The 27,014-nt window shown below is 37.7% G+C and overlaps 1 protein-coding gene across 2 annotated transcripts in view; it reads right to left on the bottom strand.

Annotated features, from left to right (window-relative positions):
* Positions 1-27,014, bottom strand: part of LOC131435575 (Y+L amino acid transporter 2) — a 38,926-nt gene that overhangs the window by 1,491 nt on the left and 10,421 nt on the right. For both annotated transcript variants that reach the window (XM_058603619.1, XM_058603609.1), the window contains exon 4: positions 55-425. In XM_058603619.1, coding sequence (XP_058459602.1) covers positions 55-425 — 371 coding nt within the window. The remainder of the gene's footprint in view (positions 1-54; positions 426-27,014) is intronic.

Genomic DNA, 27,014 nt, shown 5'->3' with positions numbered 1-27,014 from the left:
TGGCGTGTATCATTCAAATCTGTCGTGAACGATGGTTTCGCAAGCAATACTCACTTGTACGGATTTTCCAACTCTTCGGTAACAAAATTCAGATAGTTCCATCCTCCGAACGCAAACAGACCCGAGTAGAATGCGTACGCCAAACTGGACAATGCATAGTCTCCCTCCCAGGCATTCTCGAAGTGATCCGTCTTTTCCGTAGTCATGAACCAGGTTCCTGCCAGTATGATGGACACCAGAGCCGTCAGTTTGGCGAACGTAAACACATTCTGTATCTTCATCGCCCATTTGGTCGAGATGCAATTGATGCTGGTCAGGAAACACAAACAGACGGCGGCTAGCAGTCGAACGGCGTTGTCCGGAGGTTCGCAGTCGGGGAAGAATGGTTTAACCGCATACTGCGCGAAGGTCAGTGCCACGATCGCCTGTAAAATAACATTCTAGGTTAACAAGTCGAATCGCGTGTCTGCTGGTTATCGATAACACTGTTTAGTTATGCGTGGATGCTCGAGTCGATCAATTGGCGTGGTGTGTTTATAAATAGCAGAGGGCTCGAAACTGGGCGAGTGGGCGAATGAGTAAATTGCAGTTAATTAAAACTGTTTCGATTGGCTGGATACGGAGGCGTGGTGCGCAGTTACGTGCGAATGTTGCGTACACTGGCGTGGGTGAATTTGCCAATTGGTTTGTTTACTTAGTGAGATCCCCGACCCACCGACCCGGCCGAACATCGAGAGTATAGAGACGCGGTACAAGTTCATGGCGACTCCTGCAGCTGTGGAATATGTTTTATATGTTTCAATCTGCATGTGGTTATGTCGGAAAACGATGCGAGCGAGTGCGGTGACAGACACGGGTCAGACACCAGTTGTTTGTGTGCCCTCACTCAGGGTGGAACTCGACATTTGCATTTTGTTTATAATTTGCTTCATTCCGCGGGTTGTTTGCACAGTATAATAGTCGAAGATTGATTTTAATTTCAGTACCCAATTAATTCATAAATGTTGTTACGCGAGATGTAACCAATAGAACAAGGTTTTAATAGAACCAGGAAACTTGAAATGACTTTCCATACTCCTACGGTATGGTTGCTTTAGGAACATATTAAGTATGCGCTATGGTGAGCTAGACTTAAGATAATTGTTGATGAATCTTAACCCATTTATACAGGATAAACTACTGGATTGTAATTCAACCGGTTTGGGAATCAGATGTTAGATGTTTAGAATCTAGGGAAATATGCAAACGTTTAAAAACTTCATTCGCGTTTCGTATTCCACTCGTCAGTGCATAGCAGTTCAAATAACACTGCTAGTGCATCTTTGCGATTCAATTTGAATCACTTGAAACGTAAACATAATTGAAAATGATTCTTCAGCGCAGATTTGTTAATCAAAACCGAACGTGAACAAATCTTGAATGTAGTCTAGAAATATTATAACAAATGAACCTAAATATTCGAGAAGAAATAATTCAATATTTTCGCAATTTAAAAGAAATTTGATACTAATGTGATTATTATTAGGGTTACGGCTCCCTATTTTAACTGAGCTCCCAATCCCATCTCATGCCTTCATCTCGTAATTTTGAACAGGAATCATATTTTTCAACGTACCTGAACCAAACTATGAAATGTTTTAAAATATTCATTTAAGTTTTTGTCACACTTTTAAATTAAAAAAAAAGCTTTTAAAGTTGTCGTTTCTTCCATTGAAAAATAAATTCATTTTCCAATTTACAAAACATTTTCGTTTCAAGTTTTGTATTTCGTCATGTTTTCGAATATTTACTAATTGAATCGTCTCAAAACACTATTGCTATTTCACATAATTACATCAGTATTCAAAGTTGAATGACTTAATAATTAGTAATGATGATTTTTCACTTGCTTAATCAACGATTGAAAACTTTCAAAATTACTCGCTAAGCAATAAAAATCTTCATGAATATGAGATGATAATTTGCACTTAATTCACTTGACTGAGTCTTGTTTTCATCTCACTTCGTATCGCAAGGTTGCCAAGTTTTCTAATAATGTTACGAAAAAAATTTTTTTCTTTAAATTACCATCAGCAATTATATTTTTGATATCCATGACAGTTTCAATAAAACTGATTCGGCTTCGAATATTACTAGAAAATGCGTGTATTTAACTAATGAAATAACTATTATAGCAAATCTATTAGCACTGGTTTCATTCCGATATATCTCAACATAACGCTGTTAAGTGTGTGTGTGTTTCATCGCCTGCGCATTTGTTATATTCATATTGTTAAAGGAGCCAATCCAGATTAACCTTATTGGCACAGTTAACAGTTCGACTTGTAGATGGCGCAGTGGTTCAAACGATGATGTTTTCGAATGAAGCTGTCAAAATACATAGGAATGGTCATTCTCCAGTGAATTTTTATTTATTTGTAGTTGAAATTTGAATAATCAAAGAATAGTCTGCTATAATTAGAGAAAAAACATTGATTTCTATCAATTAGAATTTCAACCAATATTTTTATATTCCGCTTGAGAATAAATCTAAGTTTTTTGCATTCAGAATGACCAACAGACTGATAATGTTGCGACTTTACTTGTCGACACTGCTCTGAAATAATTGGTCTGGCCGTTTATTCCACCCAGTAGTTGTTTAAACCTATAATTTCGATTACGAAAATTTATGAAATAATCTCACTTAGCATAAATATCTAAATACAATTCAGTATTGAAGAAATTAAAAGTTTACTTTTTATGCGAACGTTTAACGAATGCAAAAGTTTTACCCGTTCCGTAGGTTTGTTTAAGGAAATATGACAATGTTAGTAACTATTTCCACATTTAATTCTAGATTCCTATGTTGCTCTATGTGATAATTTGTTAACACCATCGTTTTCTTGGTCCATAAAGTGAAGCATAGAAGTTGCGTTTGAAAGCCAATAGTAAAATTGGAAATGTAAAAACGAAAGGAAACGAAAACGACCAAATAATTGATTCCAAACTGGTTCTAAAATTACCGTGTGTTGTCACATTGTAGTCACGTGAAAGCTATGTGAATATCTTCCACCCTGCTTTTCCACAGTTTTCGATGGACTGTTCTTTAGAAGCTTTCAAATGTATAATCCTGTAAATAAAAAATAAATTGTATTTGTTCCAGATAAACAATAGATGATGTTCATATCATATTTATCTATAAGATAGACAATTGTTATTTTGAATACTGCTTAAAGCTACATGTAATTGAATTTTTTTTCAGAAATCTTATCATTTTTTTCAGAAACCTAAAACTAAAACACGTTATAGTTCACTGGCGTGTTTATGATCAAGTTACAAGTACTTCATACTGTAACTCGCACCGCGCTGCACCAGATGCCGAATCCCGATAAAATTCAATTGCAGTCGGTAAGATCGAGGAAGTGGGTTGATTGGGACTATCCACTGACAAAATCTACAAAGTTGAGAATTCACTGCTTTTCGCGTTTTAGACATCGAAAGGGTTTTATAGCAAATTTACAAACTACTTACATTTTAAGAATTCACTGCTCGCCATTTTTAGGATGGAGTTTTACACACTGGAAATTTACGTATATTGTTTGACGATTGGTCAATTCACGTAAATTGTATATGAGGATTTTATTAGTTTTAGATGATGTTCGCATAACCTTCATTTTCATCACGTAAAACATTCACTCTGACGTTTGAAACTATTTCACGTGATTTCTCAAGTAATTTGAACGGGAACTTTTATTTAAGTGCAGTTTACCGCATTATAAAGAAAAGAACAGCTTTCATTTGTTCTTCCAAGCGTGCGTCTATCATTCTCTAACGAATTGAACAAAACATTATCAGTAAGAAATTTTCCTCGAACTCAGTAGGCCAGTTTTCCATACACGCTCGCTCAACGTTACTCTATTGTGAGTAATTCGTACTCACTTTTGCTTATTTTGTATAAATGTCAAAAAGTGAGTAAGATTGATTGAGAAAACTGAGTAGATTCTACTCTGTTTCCTAATTAACAACAATTTTCACTCACCGTTTTTTGAGAACGCTTTGAAAATTTTTGCTCATTTCCGCATTTTGATTGAAAACGTATTTGAACGAAAATGGAGCTGGTTGGAGCCGCGGTAGATGAAGACGTCTATCGAAAATTAAAAGGTATTAAATATATTTTATAATACGAATAGTTTTTGCAGTTTTTTACGATTGAAGGTTTTCGCTGCCACATATGTGCAACCTTCGTTTCGGGATACGTGGAAGAGTTAAAAGCTCATTTTCAAAAATTTCACAAATTAAACACGAGTAAAAATGAAGAACTGCCGTTCAAATGTTCGGAATGTGGGATTCTATACAGGAGTTTTAAGGTTCTGCAGCGGCATATAATGAACTCACATCCTTTGGAAAATTATATCGAAGAAATTTCCGAAGTAAAAAGTTTTGTCGATTTCGCTTCCAGTATCGACACATCGACAAGACGTGATACGGACCCGGAGCCTGATTACTCTAAAGTAACCAATAAAATGTTCTTTATGAGCCCAATAAGTGCCCGGCAGCTAGCAGACGCTATGAATAACTTTATAACCAAAATGCGTGCAGACTTATTCATTCCCGAAACTAAAATTCAGGAATTTATTGAAGCGTGAATAGTCTTGCGGCATCTTTCAAAGAAGCTTCCAGTGCAAAAGACTTAGAATTGTAGTTCAAGTTTCGTGTAAAAAACAGCTGTAATCACAAAATGTAATCTTTTTCTAAAATAATAATAAAATGTTATGTTGTTTTAAATCTATACGCATTTCTGTACGGAAAGAACAATTCCTTGGCAATTCAAATGAAACTGAGTAGCATTTACTCATTTGAGCTAATTTTCCCTTTTCTAACACTGAGTAAATGTTACTCAGAATTTGACAAATTCCATCTTTACTCAAAAGTGAGTAAATATAACTTCACTCACTATAGAGTAGTTCCACTTTTAGCGAAAGTGAGTGAAATTCTACTCACTTTTGAGTAACATTGAGCGAGCGTGTATATCCCACGAATATGATCTTTTGGTTTGATGCACGCTCGCTCAACGTTACTCTATTGTAAGTAATTCGTACTCACTTTTGCTTATTTTGTATAAATGTCAAAAAGTCAGTAACATTGATTTAGAAAACTGAGTAGATTCTACTCTGTTTCCAAATTAACAACAATTTTTACTCACCGTTTTTTGAGAACGCTTTGAAAATTTTTGCTTATTTCCGCATTTTGATTGAAAACGTATTTGAACGAAAATGGAGCAGGTTGGAGCCGCGGTAGACGAAGACGTCTATCGAAAATTAAAAGGTGAGATAATTATATTTTCTAATATGAATAATTTGTGCAGCCTTTTACGATTGAAGATTTTTGCTGCCACATATGTGCAACCTTCGTTTCGGGATACGTGGAAGAGGTAAAAGCTCATTTTAAACAAATTAAACACGAGTAAAAATGAAGAACTTCCGTTCAAATGTTCGGAGAGCCACCGTGAATAGTCTTGCGGCATCGTTCAAAGAAGATTCCAGTGCAGAAGACTTCGAATTGCCTTAAGTTCAAGTTTCATTCATTTCTGGTACAGCTGATAGCCTTAAGGTTTATATTCTCGATTTGAATGAATTTTTGTAATGTAATGTTATTTTTTACTTTTTATTGCAAAAGTAACCACAAAATGTAATCTATTCCTAAAAGAATAATAAAAAGATTATGTTGTTTTAAATCTACACGCATTTCTGTACAAAACGAACGATTCCTTGGACAATTCAAATGAAACTGAGTAGCATTTACTCATTCGAGCTAATTTTCCCTTTTCTAGCACTGAGTAAATGTTACTCAGAATTTGACAAATTTCATCTTTACTCAAAAGTAAGTAAATATAACTTTACTCACTAGAGAGTAGTTCCACTTTTAGCGAAACTGAGTGAACTCACTTTTGAGTAGCATTGAGCGAGCGTGTGGTTTTGTATTGAGGTTTCTATGCCCGGTGAAAAATTAACGGTGGCCCTACTGAAAAATGGGTGGTTAACACGTTTCCTGATGAAAACAAAACAATATGTAAAAGCGATTCACACGCAGCATCACGCGGCTATCACCTGAATGGAACGATTACGGAACACTAACATTAATTGTAAGCAATTCATATGAAAGGATACTACGTCAAATTCACGGAACTTTTTAACGTCGGATACGTGAGCAATATTCGGTTAAATAAAATTAATAAACCAATCTGGACGTCGACCGAAGTTGATTGATCGTCTGAACTGTGTTTAATGCATTCGTTTCCTGATGAAAACAAACCAATCTCATTTGCATTTGTGGTTGTAAGTGAGCTGTCAGAGAGCCTAATGCCCTAGGGTGAATCCGGGTGAGATGTCACACCATTCAATTCGAACCACTGTCAAAGATATTCGATTCCCAACACTAGAGGCGTGCAAGGCGCGTGTCAACTTACGTTTTGTCTCTCTTTGAGGTTGCATGTTTCCTAAAGAGGTACCTACAATCGCTTACAGGCACTTGCGTTGCACCCCGAAGTAATACCTAGCGGTGGTGCCGGGGAGGTAGGGTAGGAGATCCAAGGTGTTTTAGTGGGTAGTTCCAATCAACAGTTGGGTAGTCCTGTGGAGAGTCCCACACTCCGTGCGTAAATGCATTTCACCTTGTAAAAAAAAAAAAAAAGTCACTTGCGTTCGAATCGCAACGGTGACTTGCAACGAAACTTCAACGTGGAAACCGCTTGGTAATTAATAGAAGAGAAAGTAAACAAAGAGAAACTGTCACTTGCTTATACGCCCTTTTGAAAAATTTCCCGAGAATTGGGATGAAAAAATAAAAGCAGACAAAAAAGAGGTAAAAAATCAAGTGTCGATATCGCATAATTCACGGTTTCAATCTAATCCGTGGTGATTGAAAAAGGCCGACTCGACCTATGAATCTGGTCGAGTTGAAACCCAGTGAAATGAAACAAACATGTTGTTACCAAGTTGCACGTGAAGTTTTCCAATTGGTTGCCGGACAAGAGTTTTCCAGCATAGTCAATTGATCCCTGATACTGTTACAGAAGACAACACCGTTCAAATCGGAGAAATTAAATCGTTGCACTGATTAGAGAAAATGTATGTTCATAAGCCTATGAACAGTTGGAGCTCAAATAATTCCGAATAATAATGGTATATTGATATCACTGTCAACATAATAAACTTCATCACGGCAGCAGTGAACACCGGTAAGTCTGCACCCGATTACCAGGAATTGAACTGTCAATATTTGTACATCAGAATAAAAATGAATGCAACCATTGCGAAAATGAGGAAGTCCGTTGACTTCACTCAGAAAATGTTTTGAAACAAAAAAAAAGTTGATATTTGTGTTGATTTCTTGTATATAAATTTGGATTCAGAAATTTGTCACACATCAAAAATATTGCAAACAGTTATTTGGGATCGATTCGTCGGTCCAGAAAAGGACCGAAATACTCAATTTCATCGTAGCTAAACCATGTTGGGTGTATTTTTCTCGAATACGAAGGTTCTGTTACTGAATATCGATGAAAATGAGCAAATTGGCCGATGAGTGTTAATAGAAAACCGAATATATTCAAGCGACTTTTTATGTGACGAGAAAGACCTGAATAACTATGGATATATAGATTGATAATCACTTGACGTGGATGACGATTGTTTTGTTGTGCCTTAATTGCACAGGTTCCATTATGAAATTCTTTTAGCTCTTGGTAGTAGTCTTTGGTGAATAATTATGCTGTCATGAGATATTGAACTAACTGATAGAGATACAGTAAGTTCACGCCTAACGTAATCGTTCGTTGAAATTATCGATTTAAGTTCAACATGCAATCATTAGTTTCGACCATGAATCATTCGAACTGAGTACCTTTGAAGCCACCCGACTGTTCTTTACCTACAATACAGGTACTCTTCTGAAGTGCCGATTGTAAACCATACATCATTGTAGCACAGTATTCACCCAGCGAATGAAATTCTTCTCAACTCTTTTCACTACAGTAGATACCTTCTCAATATGACAAATATTGGAACATTTCTAGTAGATTCATTTGTTCACAACAACATTGTCACGATATTAACTTTCAAACGTCTTTCGATAGCTACTCGTTCACATCACATAGGGTAACGGTAATACATTTTGGTCTGGTGTACATATTTCTGGATGTAAGCAAAATGAAGTACATCTTATCACAGAATTTTTAAGATGTTTCCTCTAACATATCGGGTAACTTCATTTTGATTATAATCTAAATTATGAGCACTTGGCTAAAACATATTTGAGTGGAGCCAAAACAGCTCCATTGCCCTACACGAGCTGTAACATCAGCGACACCGACATATGCAAATATGCTGTATTTATTATCCAGTTCTCGGTTGCTTGGCAGGTGTTCTCACTACACAACAATGTAACCGGCAGAATCTATCGGTGTGCTTCGATTCAAAAGCAATGCTGCATTTTAGCACTTTCTGTGCGACAAAGGAAAACCGAAATTTGGTTCCCAGCTTCGATCAAATAAGTTTGGCTTCGGAGCGATGGAATTTCTGGTCACCGGCGAGATAACACGATATCCATGAAGTGGCATCAGAAAACCACTTTATTGAACTCGAATGATTGAAAAATGCAATACATTTTTCATCACCCAGTGTCCATAGTAACTGTATTACTTTTCTGTTACATTCGCATTTCGGAAAGTGGTGGATTAAAACTTTAACTGACAATTAAGCTGAAAACAAATAAAATTACAGACATCGATCATCGATTTCCTGTGTTTGCTAGAGCAATCGTCCACGTGGAGTTTTCTCGATTCGTTCAACTTTTTCCCGGTCGCCTATTTGAGTTGGTGTTTGATTTGAAAAGATGGATTACAGTTTACGCACCGACCCTGATGAATGCGTGACCTTTTCAGTGAAAATATTTTCCGTTTCGTTTCATCCGTAAATTCTGCGAATATGAAGAGCTATCCCGCAGGAGCATTATCCTTTCAATGATTTATTGGAATTGGTTGGAACAGTTTTGCAGTGAAACATGGTTTTGTTTTCAATACGCGGGGATATGCTTTAAAGAATCGAAAAGTTATAATTCACTGGATTGCGGTCAGATTTGGAACGGTATTAGCTCTAGTGTTTTTCGTTAAAAAATTGAAAGTTTTGTGGAGAACACAGAGAAGTACATTTGTAAACCGAGTTGCGTTTTGTTTCCTTGTGACGATGGTCTTGGCGGATTGCATACAGATATCATCAATACACATATATGTTGATTGACATTGAAAATGTATATCATTTCCACTCCGAACCGAACATCTCAACAGCAACACGCCATTGCCGAATGCCCCCATCTCCATCGTTCACTGAGAAGGATAAAAGATAAGGAGTAGAGGAAATGTATATGCTTCACCTACTTTCCGGAAGGACGACGACTCATCATTCTATTCTATAGTTATCGCGCAGTTGATGATTTGGGTAGATATGACGTCTAGGATACGCTCTAAGCTAGTGATGCGACCGTGAGATCTGATGGATTCAAGAATGAAAAGTTGGTTTTCATCACAAAGTGCAGAAAAAAAAAGAAATTTCATACTTTTGAGACTTTCGCAGCCATTTGACAGTAACACAAGGGTTCACAAAACAACAAAACTTGGTCAGTGCAAGGCAATGTTAACAGATATGCAGCAAACTTAAGAAATGCTGCTGAAGTGAAACCATAGTTTTTCTTATTTTTTTGGAAGTGCTTGAAAATAGTACCAAAGACAAAAAATAAGATATGAGGATGCCGAACAATTGCTGAAAAAAAGTGATTCACAACGGGTACTTTCTAAAAATAACCGAACTCACTACCAGACGGGGCGCGAGGCGTATGTTTTTATTGGATGTTGGCATGCTCGCAACAATTTCAGATTTTGACAGTTGCATAGTAAACAAATGTTTTGGGAACTCAGCAGCGCTGCCAGTTTAACATGATTGTAGCTAGTTTCACGGAGGACCTTTGTGCGCCGTCTGTATATTTGTTTGTGGTGCTACTAGAGTGCCTATAACCAGAGTGACGACATCTCATCCGTAATTTTGGCAACAATTCAAAACATTCCATTAGCTTTACATTGAATTGACAGGTCGTTTGCTCGTTTGGAACAGGGAGCTGTCATTCCAAACGAACAGCTGTCGCCACTCTGATTATAGTCACTCTAGGTGCTACAAGGTTCTGTACACGGAAAATAAAAACTACCTATTATTTGACTTCTTTTTACTTAATTTTGAGTTCTTTTGAATCTTTTCTTTCGCTCGCTCCTTCAATTGTTGTCAAAATACAAAGATCAAAACCACTCAGCAGCGAAAGTTTCATTCAATAAGCTAAAATGAAGTAAACCGTACCAACTTGAAAATGAGTCAATACGACTCAACTGTAGAGTGAATATAACTCATCTTTAAGTTTTTTTACATGCGCCTTACGGAAACTTTACTTTACCTAAAATTAGGTTATCGAACGGAACCCCCAAATTGAGTGGAATCTACTTAAAATAAGGTTGTTTTGCGGTTCCGTGTAGTAACATACTGAAGATGAAATTAGAAATGCTGCATGTTGCAAGAGAAGTAAAACCTGCTTGATATCTCGGATTTTTTTGTATTTAATAATACACTGGGATCCTTTTTTACGCGGTTTATTTTTACGCGGATTTCCGAATTTGCGCGAATTTCCGAAGTTACGCTATTATTTTTTACACGAATTTTTGATGTTACACAGTTTTTTTGCGCGGTTTATTTTTACGCGGTACGTATCCCTCGCGTAAAGTGACCTCAGTATGAGTTTATAGGCTCTCTGCTTATGCTCTAAGATCTCGTGGACATTTCCTATCTCTGAAATATAGTGTAGTGTAGAGATTATGGCAATTGCTTAGGAAAAATTACGTTTCTTAAACACCGCAATCTAATGCGCTTTTAAAGCTAAAATTGTCTTGATTCGATGAAACATTTTAGAAAGAATTTTCAATTTTCTACTACTACTACTACTACTCTTACTACTACTACTACTATTACTGCTACTACTTCTAAATACAAATTATAATACCCCTAGGTCTCTTACAAATGGATCACTATTACCCAGTGAAATTTGTCGACCCGCATAAGTCCGATCATCGGCCCGATTATCGGACCGATTGAGCACGATATGGGGCCGATCGTAGCGCTTCGATTAGCCCGTCATCGGACAATTCTGCAACATTTGCATCAACCGCGTCGATCTAAAAAAGCTTTATGTTTACATTATGTATCGCTAGAGAAACAGAGCGAAGGAATATCAAACAAGGCATTTTCGAGCCAACGTCTCACCGATAGGATGTGAAAGAGTGTTAAACATTCTTTGTTTCGATCATAGAGGCTTTAACCTTAAGGTCATTCGCCTCTTAGGGCCAGAAAAACTCTGGTCCTATGTTCGGGGTTGGAAATCCCGATATATCCCATCCCCTGAGTATCAGACATCCGCTCTCTGCTAAGGTATATCTTCACTCTTTTGTTCTACCGATACACTATGTAAGCTTGAAACGCAATCAAAAGCTTTCGTTCACGATGCGTCCGATGTTCGGATTTACTGGGTATTTGGTTCATCGAATGATCGATTTTGTTCAGCCGGCCGATAGAGTCGATATCGTACTCAATCGGGCCGATGATCGGACCGATGCGTTTCAACAAAGTTCACTGAGTTGTAGCGTTTCATTTTCCGTTTGGGGTGTGTGTCATTACTCATTTGTAGCGTTTCATTGGCAGTTATGTCATTGATATGTTTACGTTTCGTCTTTGACTCATCAATGCATAGCAGTTCAAATTGAATTGCTTTATGCAAAACTCAGCAGTTAAATTTAAACCGTTAAACAGACGTAAAGTTTCTGCTATTTACAGAACACTTTTTCCTTTGCATCGAAATGCAATATCTATACTGATGTGCCGAACGAAAACGGGTTTTGGACTTTTGCTGGCCGATGCAGGTTTGGTCATTCAGGGCCGAATTTTGTGCTAGGGCACAAAACCGATTTTGATATATTCACGTTTCGACTTTGACTCATCAGTGCATAGCAGTGCACCGTTATTTCATTGCTAAGCTGAAATTTAACCTTAAGCTAAATTTCAACCAGTCTAACTAGAAAAGTAATCAGTATTTTAGACGTTTTGCGAACGCGGTTTGATTCTGGAAGCAACTGAATATAAAGACCAAATCTATTTCGTCATCCAATGATCACTAGAAGAAGCCAAGCAAAAGGTTTTTATAGCGTTATTGAAACTTAAGTGTCACTCCTGAGAACTTTGAAAATGTCTTGTTATAAGACCAAATAACAATTGACTAACGAAATTGCACCGAATTTATAGTAATAGATACCTGCATTTTTTCGAGTTCGGGTCGAGTGTGGGTAAAGATTTTTATTTTCTATCGGCTACCAGTCGGTTTCAGGTTCGGAAGAAAAATTATTCTCGGGTTCGGGTACATTCTCTGAAATGAAACTTGAATTGCTGCCCCGTCCTCTACACTCGCCAAATTTAGCCCCAGGCGATTATTTTCAGTATTCACATTTAAAAAAGAAGCTCGTTGAAAAAACAGGATTGCATCGGATGATAAGCTGAAACTAGAATGTTTTTTTAGACTGGGGAGAAATCGTGGTATAGAAATGCTGGAACGCCGCTGGAACAATTGTGTTGCTCTTCAACGAGAATATATTGGTGAATAAAATCAAAATTTGGAAACTATCGTACTGGAATTTTTAGATCGCTGCGGTTCCTTGGGGGATAACAATTTTTTTGTGGCTGATGTAAAAATGGAAATTTGTGGAAACATCGAGTAAATTTTAGTATGTACAGACCAAATTTTAAAGTGTACTGCAAAATAGTTCCGTGCGGAAAAACCTTTCCGCAAAGCTTCACTTTCCTTCGCTGTCGACAACAATAGTCGCATCTATTTTTATACTTGCTACAGGAACGAGTAAAACGCAGTAAATAGCAATGACAAGAGGTTTATCAGCCATTAACCTTAGGCACGGTGAATAGTTGACGAGTGGAAGTGGACCCGTTTCAATGTGAGATCTTCTGGGAACAATTCTTGGAAAATATATGAAAGACAGGTAAAAAAAATTTGATTATCAATTAATTAGAACTTGCAATTATTGTCTTTTATTACCTTATATTTCAATTGTTTTGGTGGTAGTATTAGTAACGATGATTCCAGTTCATGACATTCTCGCTTCGGTTCGGCTGGTAACCCTATGTTCATTCTACTCGTAAGTCCATTGTGAATGAGAAAACTGTACTGTTTCTTCTTCTCTTCTATAACGCTGTTTACTGAACGGATGAAGATTGATTGACAAGAGCTCCTCGGTGCTATACAGCGGCACAACCCAACACTTGCTTGTTGGTACGGGTAAGGGTGCAGTTGAACACTTCCGTTCGAACTTTTGCGTTGGAAGTTAGTGCATATTTTTCTCCAGTTCTGTTTTGTTTCGTTCTTTTAGTGATAGCATCCACCTTCTTTTCTCTCTCTCTCTCTCTCTCCCTCTCTCTCTTTATTTAGGCTATCACCTGATAGATTCATACTTAAGATACATCAAACAGCCCGCAGGATGTTTATTGTCTAGCATAGTGTAATGGTTGCAAAATCAAAACATTCAATAGTATTTGTCAAGGCCGTAAAACCAATCAGCGGGTACTAACAAGTTAATAGCAGAAAGTTTTTTTTCTGATGTAATCTGATTAGTGGATCAAATTTCAAAAAATTGAAACACAATTGTTTTGACAGCACTCTGCCGTTATCTTTTGATCGGGAATCAAACATAAACGCAATAAGCGTTTGCGTACGTCCGACGCTTATTACGAGAACCGCAATCCTACGTCGTAGCAGGCCAACCAACGCAAATTTAAACGTCAATCATCGTTGCATGTCATCGCAGTTGGTTTGGTATTTTTGGGGGCCAAACATTACTGTCTACCAAGGAATGGCGCAAAAATAGAATAACTTCTTTTACATGAAGCTTCATGTGGTGTGGTTATTAGTAACGACAGTCAGTTCAAGCGAATTTCAAAGTCCAAAAGTGGTTTGATAGTAAAATACTGTACCAGTTAACGGCAGTCGCAATTCATCATCATTCTTTACACGAGCAGCGTCAGTCTACTTGTACATCATCCATGCATAACAGTAATTTTCCGTAGTGAAGTTTTTTATTCGGGAGTACATCAAAACTAACTGACTGTGAAAACTAGGAAATAATTTTGCCTACCAACTACTTGCTGGCTGTCATTCTCAGTTTCTCACACCCTAAGCAAATCTTCGCTTCACCACTCGGCCTAGGCACGGCTGAAGTCGTTTCACCTGTGGGATGTAATTACACCGATCGACGTCTTAACGGAGAATCCGCTTCCTTCGGTGCAGTTCCGATTAGCTTGTTACCGAGAGCTTCGCACGGAAGGGGATGATGGGGATCATATAACCAGACCGATCTTGTTTTCCCCAACATTAATGGATGCACGTGCCAAGAACTGGGACATGCCAGTAGGAGCAACGTTTTGGGTTTACTTGAATTGCTACGAAGAAGGTGCAGTCGCCGGTTTTATTGACAATGGAATTCCGGACAAGCGCAGTGCCTTCGGATGCGGTCACAGTCGGGAATATGATCCTTTGGGAAATTTGATAGCGATATATTTTGATTTGTATCGATGAGGGGTGGAATCTGACTGTTGTCATTAGGGTTTGGTGCTGCTAGCGTCAGTTCTCGGTGTAAATTGCTATAGTAGAGATAACAATGTTACCGAACAATCTAATTGGCTTGAAGCTGGAACGCTTTCTCGTCTTTAAATAATTGTATCTCGCATGTCCGATCTCCTATCAGAGAGGCGGCGGAATCTTTTGAAACAAGATGCCTAATTTCGAATAGAAGGTACAATGACAGCTGTCAAGTGTTGCGTCATCCATTCGAGGTAGGACTAAAACAAGCTTCCGTTTCCTTTACCAGCCTGGAATAGTGTGCTCTGTTTTGTGACCTATTGAAACGATTTAACATTTGTGTTTACAATTTGTTAGCGTTCGTTGATTGTGCAATTCAATTAACTTAGAGTGAGCAACTCCTTCCAAGCGTTCATTCATGTAGCAATGACGGTTCTAGGGAGAAACGATGCAGATAGAGATATGTACAGGGTCCGGCACTCGAAGTGTAACCTATTAAAAAGGCCATAAATTCAGTTTGGAAAATTACTTTTACTTAATTCAAAGTACAAAATGTGTAAAAATAATACAAAATTCAGAATCAATTCACTTTTGCTCGATATGACCACCTTTTGCCTTGACTATGGCCTTGAGACGGTCAAAAAACGAATCGCAAGCTGCCGAATGTGACTTGCAGGTTTTTAGGCCCACTCGCGGATAATAACTTTTTTCAGCGCCTCGAGACTGGTGTATCTTTTAGTTCGGACTTTGCTCTCCAAAATGGCCCAAAGAGAATAATCCATTGGATTCGCATCTGGTGAATTCGAGAGCCATTGTGTGGACGTGATGAAGTTCGGAACGTTGTTTTTCAGCCATTCTTGGTTCACTCGAGCTTTGTGAGACGGTGCCGAGTCCTGCTGAAACGTCCATGGTCTGCCACCGAAATGTTTGTCTGTCCACGGCTTCAAAGCAACCTCCAGAATACTTTCCCGATAATATGTCGCATTTACCTTGACGCCAGGCTCGATGAAAACGATTGGAGAGCGCCCATCTGCGGTTACAGCGGCCCATACCATTATCTGTTGCGGGTGCTGCCACCTGGTGGCCAATCGATGACTCAAATTCTCGTATGAACGGTCGGTCAAGTAAACCCTATCGTTTTGAGAGTTTACAAATTGCTCAATTGGAAAAATTTTCTCGTCAGAAAATACAATGTTCGGAAATTGACCGCTTTCGGCCAAACGAAGCAACTCCTTCGCTCTCTCAAGTCAAGATTTTTTTTTTCAGTTCGTGCTCGCATCTCAGCCAACAAAGTCGAAAATCGTTTGCGGTCGAAGCAAAAGAAACAAAGACAATACAGTGCAGTGAACAATAGAGTGTACGGAATGGTCAAATACGATTTAACAAAGCCTGAAACTTGGCCAACAAGGCCAAATTCAATTTGTATAGATTTCAAGCGTTGCAAAGTTAGACCAGCAGCAAATGAAATTGAAATCTTACTTAAAGAACGAATGCATCTAGACGCTAATAATGTAACTGAGATTCAATTCAACAAGGCGTCTAACTGTGTGTACATTATGTTTAAACGTGAAAGCGATGCAATTGCATTCGCTTCGGTTAACAACGAGGTGCACAGCGTTGAGTGTGACAACATTAAATACAAAATTCCTGTGCACATGGTGGACAACGCCATACAAGTACGCGTGCATGACCTTCCCCCGCAGTCCAGCGATCAGTGCGTTCGGGAAATTATGTCGCAATACGGTGAAGTTCTTTCCATCGAAAGAGAAGTATGGCGGAATTTTTTCCCCGGCATCCGGAATGGCGTGCGAGTGGTACGTATGCAACTACGTAAGGCAATTCCATCATACATCATTTGTGGTCAAGGTGGGACACATCCGTGTAAAACGCTGATTACCTATGAAAATCAGCTGGTTACATGTCAGTTTTGTGAACAACCTGCACACTACGGTAAACCTTGCACTGAAACTGCGAAAAGAACATCTTCAACCAAAGACAAGGTCAACCGTTCAACAACGAAAACTAGTGAGCGTAGTACTCCTGTTTCACCATCAAACCAACCAACAACTGCAACCAATGTACAACAAGGCGCTCCTACAGCAACTAGCAACGAGCTCAAGACTGCGAACAACAAGGAAAACGAAAAGAAGACGGAAATCAACAACAAAACCACCGATGCGGCAATGGAGGACGAGACGAGCCACGAACAAAGTGCCCCTCAACCCTCGCAGGAGGGAAATGGAAGCTCTTCTCCTCCTAGAAAAAGAGTGACAACGAGATCCACTTCAAAACATTGTTTATTTAAAAAATCGGCTAATTCGGCCACGTAAAGCTTGTACGCAAATAGGCCTGAATAAAAAACATCTTTTAAATAAAAAAAAAAGATTTTTTTTCGCGTTCACTTTTGGCAAAATGCTTTCCTGCGCTTGTAAACAATACAACTCCGTCATTTAGCAAATATCTAGAGAGCTGATGCCCGTGCGTCAGCTGCGCGAGCGGTCTGAAGTTGGTTACACTTCGAGTGCCGGACCCTGTAAACCTCTTGCAATTGTGATTTGCGTTTGATTTGAAAATTGTGCAAGATGGCATTGCATTTTTTAAACAGATCTGAGCCAACGTCTAAACTTACCCTAGAAACTCTTGAAAAAATGGGTGGGTGAGTAATGTCAGAGACATAACCGGATTATCGTATACGAAGCATTTTTGGGTGCGTTCCAATTGGTAGCTTTGCACGTCGTTATACGGCGCCCAAACTTGTACAGTATATTCCAAAATATTTCAAATTAGGGCGCAGTAGAGAACTTTTAGTGTGTATAAGTCATTCAAATTAGCGATATTCCGTTTCAAAAATTCCAACGCTGCAAATGCTTTAGCCGTAGTTGATGAAATATGGGCCGTGAAGCTAAGTTTGCTGACGAATATTGCGTCTAAATCACGAATAGAGTCTACTCTTTCAATGATATGCCCTCGAAGCAGCGCAAAACTAGCGAACGCCTGAAGCTTATCATCTTACATTTATTAGTGTTAAGCAGCATACCATTCAACAAACATCATTGTTCAATACTTGCTATGTCATCTCGAAGTACTACATAGTCGAACATTCGAAGCGATTGGACGGAAGATCTTCAGATCGTCAGCATAGAACAATTTTCCAGATTTTCTGCGAGTACAAAGATCGTTGATGAATAAAATAAATATTAGCGGTCCCAACTGACTTCCGTGAGGAACACCGGTAGGGATTTCGAGCTTATTTGAAAGAACGGCATTATTCCTGACGAAAGCGGATCGACCAGAAAGATATGATTCGAGCCACCTAGTGAACCATCAGGGGAATCCAAGTCGTTACAGCTTTAGGATGACATGAGGATGTAATGATTATGTTTCAGCGATAACCTCTTCATTCGGAGCCATTGTGCGTTTTCTTTGCCATTTGCGGTTGTTTCTTTGCAATTTCAGCCTTCAAATGCTCCAATAACGCTATAAAATTTTCACTATTAATCATATTTTCTTTCTTAAGATAGTCGATAAATATTAGACTATGTACATCTCAAAATACCGTGGACATAAGCTTTCCAGCCAATTGTTGTGCTTTTGGGCGCTTTGGACGAGGTTCACCAGTTGCTGTCCACTCAGATGACTATCGTTTTGATTCCGGAGTGAAGTGATGAATCCATGTTTCATCCATTGTCATATATCGTCTCAAAAATACCACGCCAAACACTGCTTAGAATCATTAACACGCTCTCGTATTTGCTCAACAGTGAGCAAACGCGGCATCCACTTTGAACAGAGCTTTCTCACAGTCAAATGCTCAGGCAATTTAAAAACAACACGTTCTTTAGATATCTTTACGATGTCAGCTAACAAACGCAACTTCACTTTTTGCTCATTCAAAACGATTTTGTGGATTTTTTAATGTTTTCTGGTGTTTTTTAATGTTTTCTGGTGTTTGTTTGGACGTCCACGTTCTGCATCATCGGTGTCTCTACGACCACGTTTAAAGTCAGCAATCCAACGTTTCATTGTTATTTCTGATGGAGCGGAGTCTCCATAACACTTTTCAAACCATTGCTTTACTTGAACGGTGTTTTTTCCATCAAGAAGCAGTATAAAATTAAAACACGAAATTGTTTTTAATCCATTGTTCTAAAAATAACAAAAGTAGCGTCACTCTTAGCATAGTAAATAATAAACTAAGTTTTAACTGATAGCAGGTAACTGCAATAAAACTAGTGCCATCTATGTGTTACGTCCGGGACTTTTCAGCTCATGTGTTGTTATTACTGAAAATTCTGGTTTGAAGAATGTTGCCGAATATCTGAAGCATGTTTTTGTGAAAAAAAACACAAATCAATTTGATTAAATTTGTCAAAAAAATGAACCCAAATTCTTGTCATTAAACTCATTAGCTTAATTAAAAAGACAAACCATGTTTTAAGCAGACAGTGTCCATGACAAGAGAAAGGCATTATCACACCACTAGGTGGGTCGAGAATGGATTCAAACATGGTTTTCCATTATTTTATCATGACAGATTTCTACTGTTCGTTACAATAAGCGTTTCAATTTACGTTTAAGGGCCGATAGTTTCAATTTAGTTGACTCTTATCTTCAAGCAGCAGCCTGCATCGTGAGCCATCTTTCATAAATCTACTTCATTGTGATTGTGATGTGCTCGCAATTTGCGTACTGGTTTGAGGCGAGATGACGAACCGAAAATAATTTCTTCAAAGATAATTTTCGATGCCGTAAAGTCAAATCATTGCCAATTGTGGGTAGCAAAAGAGAGAGAGAGAGAGAGAGAGAAACGATTCGTTAAAGTTGATGTGTGCTAACGAAATTTGGTAGAATCAATCCCCCTTCGACGATGTCACGCTGGCAGAGCAGAGGAACTACTACTTTGAGGGAACAATTAATTATATTTGCTCTCTTCTTATACCGCCTAAAGGATGGAAACCGATGGTTCGTTCTATCAACGGCAGACCATCGTGAATTTGTTTACGAAAGTAGCAGTTAGTGGATGCCGCTTCGTCTCATTTTTTGAATGAATAATTTGTACATAGGATGAAAAGTCTAGAGACTTGCGGTTTAGTCGAAAACCGAACAGTTTTTCCAATCTGAAATATACGGCTTCCGTAATTTAATTTCGGTTCGACATTTTCTCATCTCGAGATAAATCAACATCCACATCAGACACTCCGTTTCCCACAGTGACATCGTGAACTGCTGAAGGCAATAAATTTCATTTTCGATCATCAAGTCCGACTGCTGTTGAAGTCTTTATATCTAGACTTGAATTGTTGGGCTCAGTGGGAATAAGATTAAAAATAGAATTTTTGTCGTAATCTAAGTAGAAATTGAAATGGCTCATTCTTTATGTTTGCCCTCCTATTAGTAAATGTTATGTAGTTTTGTATACTAAAGGGTGTAACCTTCGCTTGAAGTGGCATGATGCCAAATCCACATAATTTCTACTGATTACTTCGCAAGATTCCACTGAGCGTGTATTTAGTAAAATTTTTTAAACTTCTACCAAAAACTTCAGGAGAATTAGTGAACTGGATAGATTTTTTGGAACCCATAAATCTAATGTAAGAGCCATTATATGGAGTTCAATTTTTTTTTTGAATGAAAAAATCATCGTATCATGTTTAAAGCATGAAATCAAAAGTTAAACAATGTTGAATAATTCCGACGAACGAAATTTTATTTTGTCCACTTGAACATAGTTTAGTTTTTGTATAAAAAGAAGTTCGACGGCCAAGAGAATAATGCAGTTTTTATGAAAAACTTTTTCTATATAATAGCTTCAATATAAACATTTGGGAAAATTTCGAATAGTATATTAAGCAGAGTGTTAATTCATTTCAGGTGACCTCATCATAATTATTTAATAATGAATATAACATAATGCATCACAACGCAATAACACATGGGATGAAAAGTCCCGGGCCTAACGAAGAGAGCACGATTTTCTTTGTTCAAAATTAACTTTAATCATCAACGCAATCCCCATCAACAGCAACGCAATCATTCCAGTGCCGCTCTAACATTTCAATATCACCTTTATAAAACGATTTATCTTTGGCCTCAAAATAGGTCTCAGTTTCAGCGATAATCTCTTCATTCGTGCGAAATTTCTTACCGGCGAACATTTTTTCAGTAGTCTGGGAGAAAAATCCGACGAATACAGTGGATGTGGGAACAATTCGAAGCTCAATTCATGCTTTGATTGACTTGTGACAAGGTTCGCCATTGTTTTGTTTGACTTGTGACACGGTGCGTTGTTTTCTTTGCCATATACGCTATATAATATTCACTGTTAATGTTATTGTCTTTTTCAAGATAGTCTATAAATATTACACCACACGCATCCCAAAATACCGCGGCCATAACCCTTCCAGCCGACTGTTGTGCTTTCGGGAGCTTTAGACGAGGTTCGCCAGTTACTGTCCACTCAGATGACGATCGTTTTGATTTTGGAGTGATGTGATGAATCCATGTTTCATCCATTGTCACATATCGAAGCAAAAATAAAAAATTTGTTACGTTTAAACATGGCCAAACACTGCTCGGAATCATCAAGACGATCTCGTATTTGATCAACAGTGAGCAAACGCGGCACCCACTTTGAACAGAGCTTTCGCATAGTCAAATGCTCGTGCAATTTAAAGCCAACACGTTCTTTTGTTATTTTGATGGTGTCAGCTAACTCACGCAACTTCACTTTTCGATCATTCAAAACAATTTTGCGGATTATTTTTATTCTGGTGTTATGTAAACTTAGCGAAATACTCGAAAAACCAAAACAAAAAGCAACAAATTCAAAATTATTAATTAAATAATTAGCAACTAATAGAAACAAATTACCCACTGGGTTTCGATTCGTTTTCAAGTTTATTTTCCGGCGAACGACCGCAACTTGGTTAAAGCCGGGTATAACAGTTCGGCTGAAAAGTTCGTATCGTTTAATAGAAACACACATTTTTTTGCCAAAATTCGTTTTTATTATTCAACATAATTGCCATCAGAGGCGATACAGCGATTATAGCGATCTTCCAACTTTTCGATACCATTTTTGTAGTACGATTTGTCCTTTGCCTCAAAATAGGCCTCAGTTTCAGCGATTACCTCTTCATTGCTTCTAATTTTTTTACCAGCGAGCATTCTCTTGAGGTCTGAGAACAGGAAAAGTCACTGGGGGCCAAATCTGGAGAATACGGTGGATGAGGGAGCAATTCGAAGCCCAATTCGTTCAATTTCAGCATGGTTTTCATCAACTTGTGACACGGTGCATTGTCTTGATGAAACAAAACTTTTTTCTTCTTCAAATGCGGCCGTTTTTTTGAAATTTCGTCCTTCAAACGCTCTAATAACGCTATATAATAGTCACTGTTGATGGTTTTTCCCTTTTCAAGGTAGTCGATGAAAATTATACCATGCGAATCCTAAAATACAGACGCCATAACCTTACCGGCCGATTGTTGAGTCTTTCCACGCTTTGGGTTCGGTTCATCGCGTGCAGTCCACTCAGCTGACTGTCGATTGGACTCCGGAGTGAAGTGATGGAGCCATGTTTCGTCCATTGTTATATATCGACGAAAAAAATCGGTTTTATTTCGATATAACAGCATCAAACACTGCTCAGAATCATCAATTCGTTGTTGTTTTTGATCGATTGTGAGCTCACGCGGCACCCATTTTGCACAAAGTTTTCTCATATCCAAACATTCGTAAATAATATGTCAAACACGTCCCTTTGATATCTTTAGGGTGTCAGCTATCTCGATCAACTTCACTTTACGGTCATTGACAATCATTTTGTGGATTTTTTTCACGTTTTCATCGGTAACAGCCTTTTTTGGACGTCCACAACGTTCATCGTCTTCGGTGCTCATATGACCAGTACGAAATTTTGCAAACCACTTACGAATTGTTGCTTCGCCCGGTGCAGAGTCTGGATAACACTCATCAAGCCATTTTTTGGTATCGGCGGCACTTTTTTTCATCAAAAAGTAGTGTTTCATCAACACACGAAATTCCTTTTTTTCCATTTTTTTCACAATAACAAAAGTAGCTTCACTCAAAATGCAATATCTCACAAACTAATAATCAGACAGCTGTCAAATTTATACACGTATCTTTTGAAGGTTGGTAATAACTGAAAATGGTATGGATTTAATTCTAGTGGCGCCCTCTCATAGAAACGATACGAACTTTTCAGCCGATCTGTTAAATTAACGATATAAAAATGTTTATTTAGGAAGTGTACTTCTTTAACTTTGATTTATTATTCAAGCAATGTTTACATAATAAACTTCTTCCATCCGTTTAGTACAATATTGAAGAAAAATACTCAAACAGAAAAAAAGTTATTGAGAAATCTAATCTGGAAAATTCCCTTGAAGTGTGAAATTTTGAAAATGTACCCAGGTGAGTATAGAAAAGAAGTGAGTGGTCCTACGGCACTTTGGTTCCACAGAGACCTGTTGTGTTTCTACACGGAAAAGCCAGCGATCCGAAAACAACTGAAATATTAGTTGTTTTTCTGAATTTGATTGGTTAAAATTTGGTACAACTAACCGATTGTTGTCATTTTTTATTTATTGTGCTGGCAGTTTTGCAATGACACCCAGCCAAGACACGCACCACAAACGGGCGATGAAACGTTACAGTTGAGCTATGACATGTACTCTAATCGGAAAATGAAACGTTTCAATGAGGTGTCACTCGTGCAACGGAGCAATGACACAATCCCAGCAAAGTTACCTGTATGCATGAAATCATAAAAGACGGGTTGGTAATGTCAGAGACATAACTGGATGATGTGAATACGCAGTCAGTTTCTCTGATGTTAACGATTCTAAATCTTTTAACTGGAATTTGGGAACCGAGTTTGTGATTCGAATGCTAGAATTGATATCTGAAACTCAATTCGGGAATTCAATTCAGCTCAGAAGATCCAGAATGTAGTTCGAAGATCTTCTTCTAGTTCCTAAATTCAGTCACACTTCCAGAATTGTACAACTGAACTTTGGAACCAAATTCAAGTAGAATAATATTTTACCACCATACAATTTCACTATATAGGTATAGTAGAATAGAATGGTGTTAAAATATAATGCCAGTGAAATTATTCTACTAAACGCTCAAGTGACAAATTTGTGGCCAAACTCTAGACTTGTATTCTAGTTTAGAGCTCCGAACCTGGACTCTGCACGGAACCACCCGCGATCCCATTTCAACCAAAATATTAGTTGATTTTCTGAATTCGATTGGTTAAAATTTGGTACAACTAATCGATTGTTGTTTTAACTAAACTGTCATTTTTGTTTTTCGATTAGCAGAAACGATGGTTGAAACAACTAATTTAACTGTTTGAAAAAAAAAAAATGCTGTCAATTAGTGAGGACACATACCTTTCAATTTCAACAAATATTTTAGTTGAAATAACTGGTGTTGTTATTGAAACAAAATTTTGTTAGTTGAAAAATAAATCGGTTTTATTTGTTTTAGATATTTTTATTAAATTTACCTAAAATGAGTATTGAAAGATGATGCCTTCAAACGGTTGAACTAAAGTTATGCACTGATAATTTTAGTCAATTTATATGAGCTTGGGTGCATCAACCGCTGGGAATTGGAATTTTGCGACGGCAATTCAAACACACCATTCAATCGCAGCGCGTTCTGGGTGTCTGGAACCCTTCGCTCCTGTTACTTTTCTAAATTAAATTCATGTCAAAAAGCGTTTTATTGCTAATCCATGAACATCATCATCGATATCAAACAGCTGGAAGTAAAACAGTCTGCTGGAAGTAAATCAATGATCGAATTTGTAGCATAAAATTTTTGCGCATACCTGAAACATTACGAGATGATCATTTTCTAATTTGTCACCAAATCTTTTTCATCTTAAACAAGGTTAATTTTATCACAACACCGCTGTTAGATAAACACTTGTTATCATAAATTTCTCAAATCGAATGAACACAATTTCACCAAACGCTTTAACCATCGATGTTGTTTTCATTGACATTTTGAAGCGACGCGAACAGATTTCAACTAAAAAAGTTTTTGATTTTGCATTGCAATTATTGTTTTGCTTTCAACCGTCTCCGGCATTTGACAGCATTCAAAACAACATATTTTTTCAACTACTTGAATATATGCAAATCAAAAACCATATTGGTTGAATCAAAAAGAAATTAGTTAAATCAACTATCGCAAAAATCAAAAACAACTATCGCAATTTTATGATCGAAGGGTTCTCCGTGTGGAATGCAGTTTAGAACTCAATTAATGAAATACAGTTTAATTTGGGATCTGAGTTCTGTTCCTGGATTTCGGTTTTTGGATTTTCTAATCTGACATTTCAGTTCCAAAATTCAGTTTCAAAATGCACATCCAAAGTTCAGGTCTCGAATCAATCCTAATCTCAGATCCAGAACTCGGTTCCAAAATCCCGAGTTAGAATCAAGTTCTGAAATTCAGTTTCAGTTCCAGAATTATGGTACTTGATTCTGGCCTTGGATTCTGGGCAAGAAACCGCATTTTAAATCTGGCTTCTGGAATTGAAAAAAATATCAGGTATTGGATTCTGAAACTGAATTTCAGAACTAAACCCTAGAATTGGATTCTGATCTTTACTGAACGAGGCAACTATTTAGGCAGGAATAACTGAAGCATCAATTAGAAGAGCTGCTTTTGTGCAATGTTCCCCATCGTTTTTCAATTTTCATTGTATTTTGCCACAATACAAACGACCAGCACCAGGATGACGCAATCGCTCTTGTTTAAAGCGAAACTGGCTCGGCGAACGTTCAACAATCGATTCAATATTGAACTGAATTCTTAATAGTTATAGAACTGGAACTGAACTCTGAACCTAAACCAACCGGAAAGATGCACTTGCTTTACTTCCTGCTCAGTCAACTGCGCAGGCTAGAATGAACGAAATATACCAAGTGTTATCCTTTCATACATACTGAGGTACGAGAAAAATGTTATCATAAATTGCTGATCATATTTCTGATGGCATATAGCAAAAATTATGATGATACGTTAGATACAACAAAAGATATTCACGATAAAAAACTTATCACTCTCTCAGAGGGTAAATTCTGGAAAAGCGCCCCATAGTAAAGTAAGTCGTATTCACGACAAAATGTCTCAGTTGTTTTAACCAATTATTCAGTTATTTGAGTTTAAGACGCCTATTGCAATAAATATTTTTTACTGCTAGTCTCTTCAGGGGCAGCTAATTATCTGTTATCTAAGAAGCTGCTTATATAGCTTTATTACTAAACTCACGGATGATTATACTTCCCAAAAAGGAATTCACCAGTGAAATGAACACAGGGCATTAAGAAGTTTTTCCTCCATTTGCAGAATGGCTTTTTTGATTCCGTTTTCAAGAATGTTGCTGATAAGCCGTAGCATAAGGCACTTTCAAGAAAGTACAAATAGTACCGCTTCACTTTAGTAGCAAATTTTTAAGCGTTAATCGTTTTTAAATACATTTGCTTCAACTGTCCGAAAACACTTTACTCGCCGATGAAATTAGAACATTTATACTGCTGGAATATCTATTAAATACATGGAAAACTTGTTTTAAAATTCTTCTGCACACTTTCACTTACATGAAGTGGCCACTACGTAACTGACATAAATGACGTTTATTTGCCAAAAAATTTGAAAATTCTCAATATGAAACGGAACTGGTGAAATGAAGAAAATTTTTGTCCTGCGTTTTGCTGTCTTCGTTGTCCGCCAAGTGACAGTATTAAGCTCTCTGACAGCTCACTTACAATCACAAATGCAAATAAGATTGGTTTGTTTTCATCAGGAAACGCATGCATTAAACACGATTCAGACGATCAATCAACTTCCGTCGACGTCCAGATTATTTTTATTTTTTTTTAGCCGAATATTGCTATCCGACGTTAAAATGTTCCGTGAACTTGACGTAGTGTCCTTTCATATGAATTGCTTACAATTAATGTTGTTGTTCCGTAATCGTTCCATGCAGGTGATAGTCGCTTGATGCTGCGTGTGAATCGCTTTTACATATTGTTTTGTTTTCATCGGGAAACGTGTTGGCCACCCATTTTTCAGTAGGGCCGCCGTTCATTTTTCCGGGCATAGAAACCTCAATTTGAATACAGCAATTTCGTTTACCTGTATGGTTATAACAAAATCAACAGAAAGGTTGGTGTAATCAACAGCATTTTAGTTGGAACAGCCAGGGCGTGGAACAACAATTGCAGTATTGTAATTTTGTGATCTGCGGGTTCTCCGTGTACTGTTTC

Source organism: Malaya genurostris, chromosome 1, assembly GCF_030247185.1.
Source record: "Malaya genurostris strain Urasoe2022 chromosome 1, Malgen_1.1, whole genome shotgun sequence".
Lineage (NCBI taxonomy): Eukaryota > Metazoa > Arthropoda > Insecta > Diptera > Culicidae > Malaya > Malaya genurostris.
Note: the sequence above shows the minus strand (reverse complement) of the source record. Positions and strands in the feature narration are given on the sequence as shown.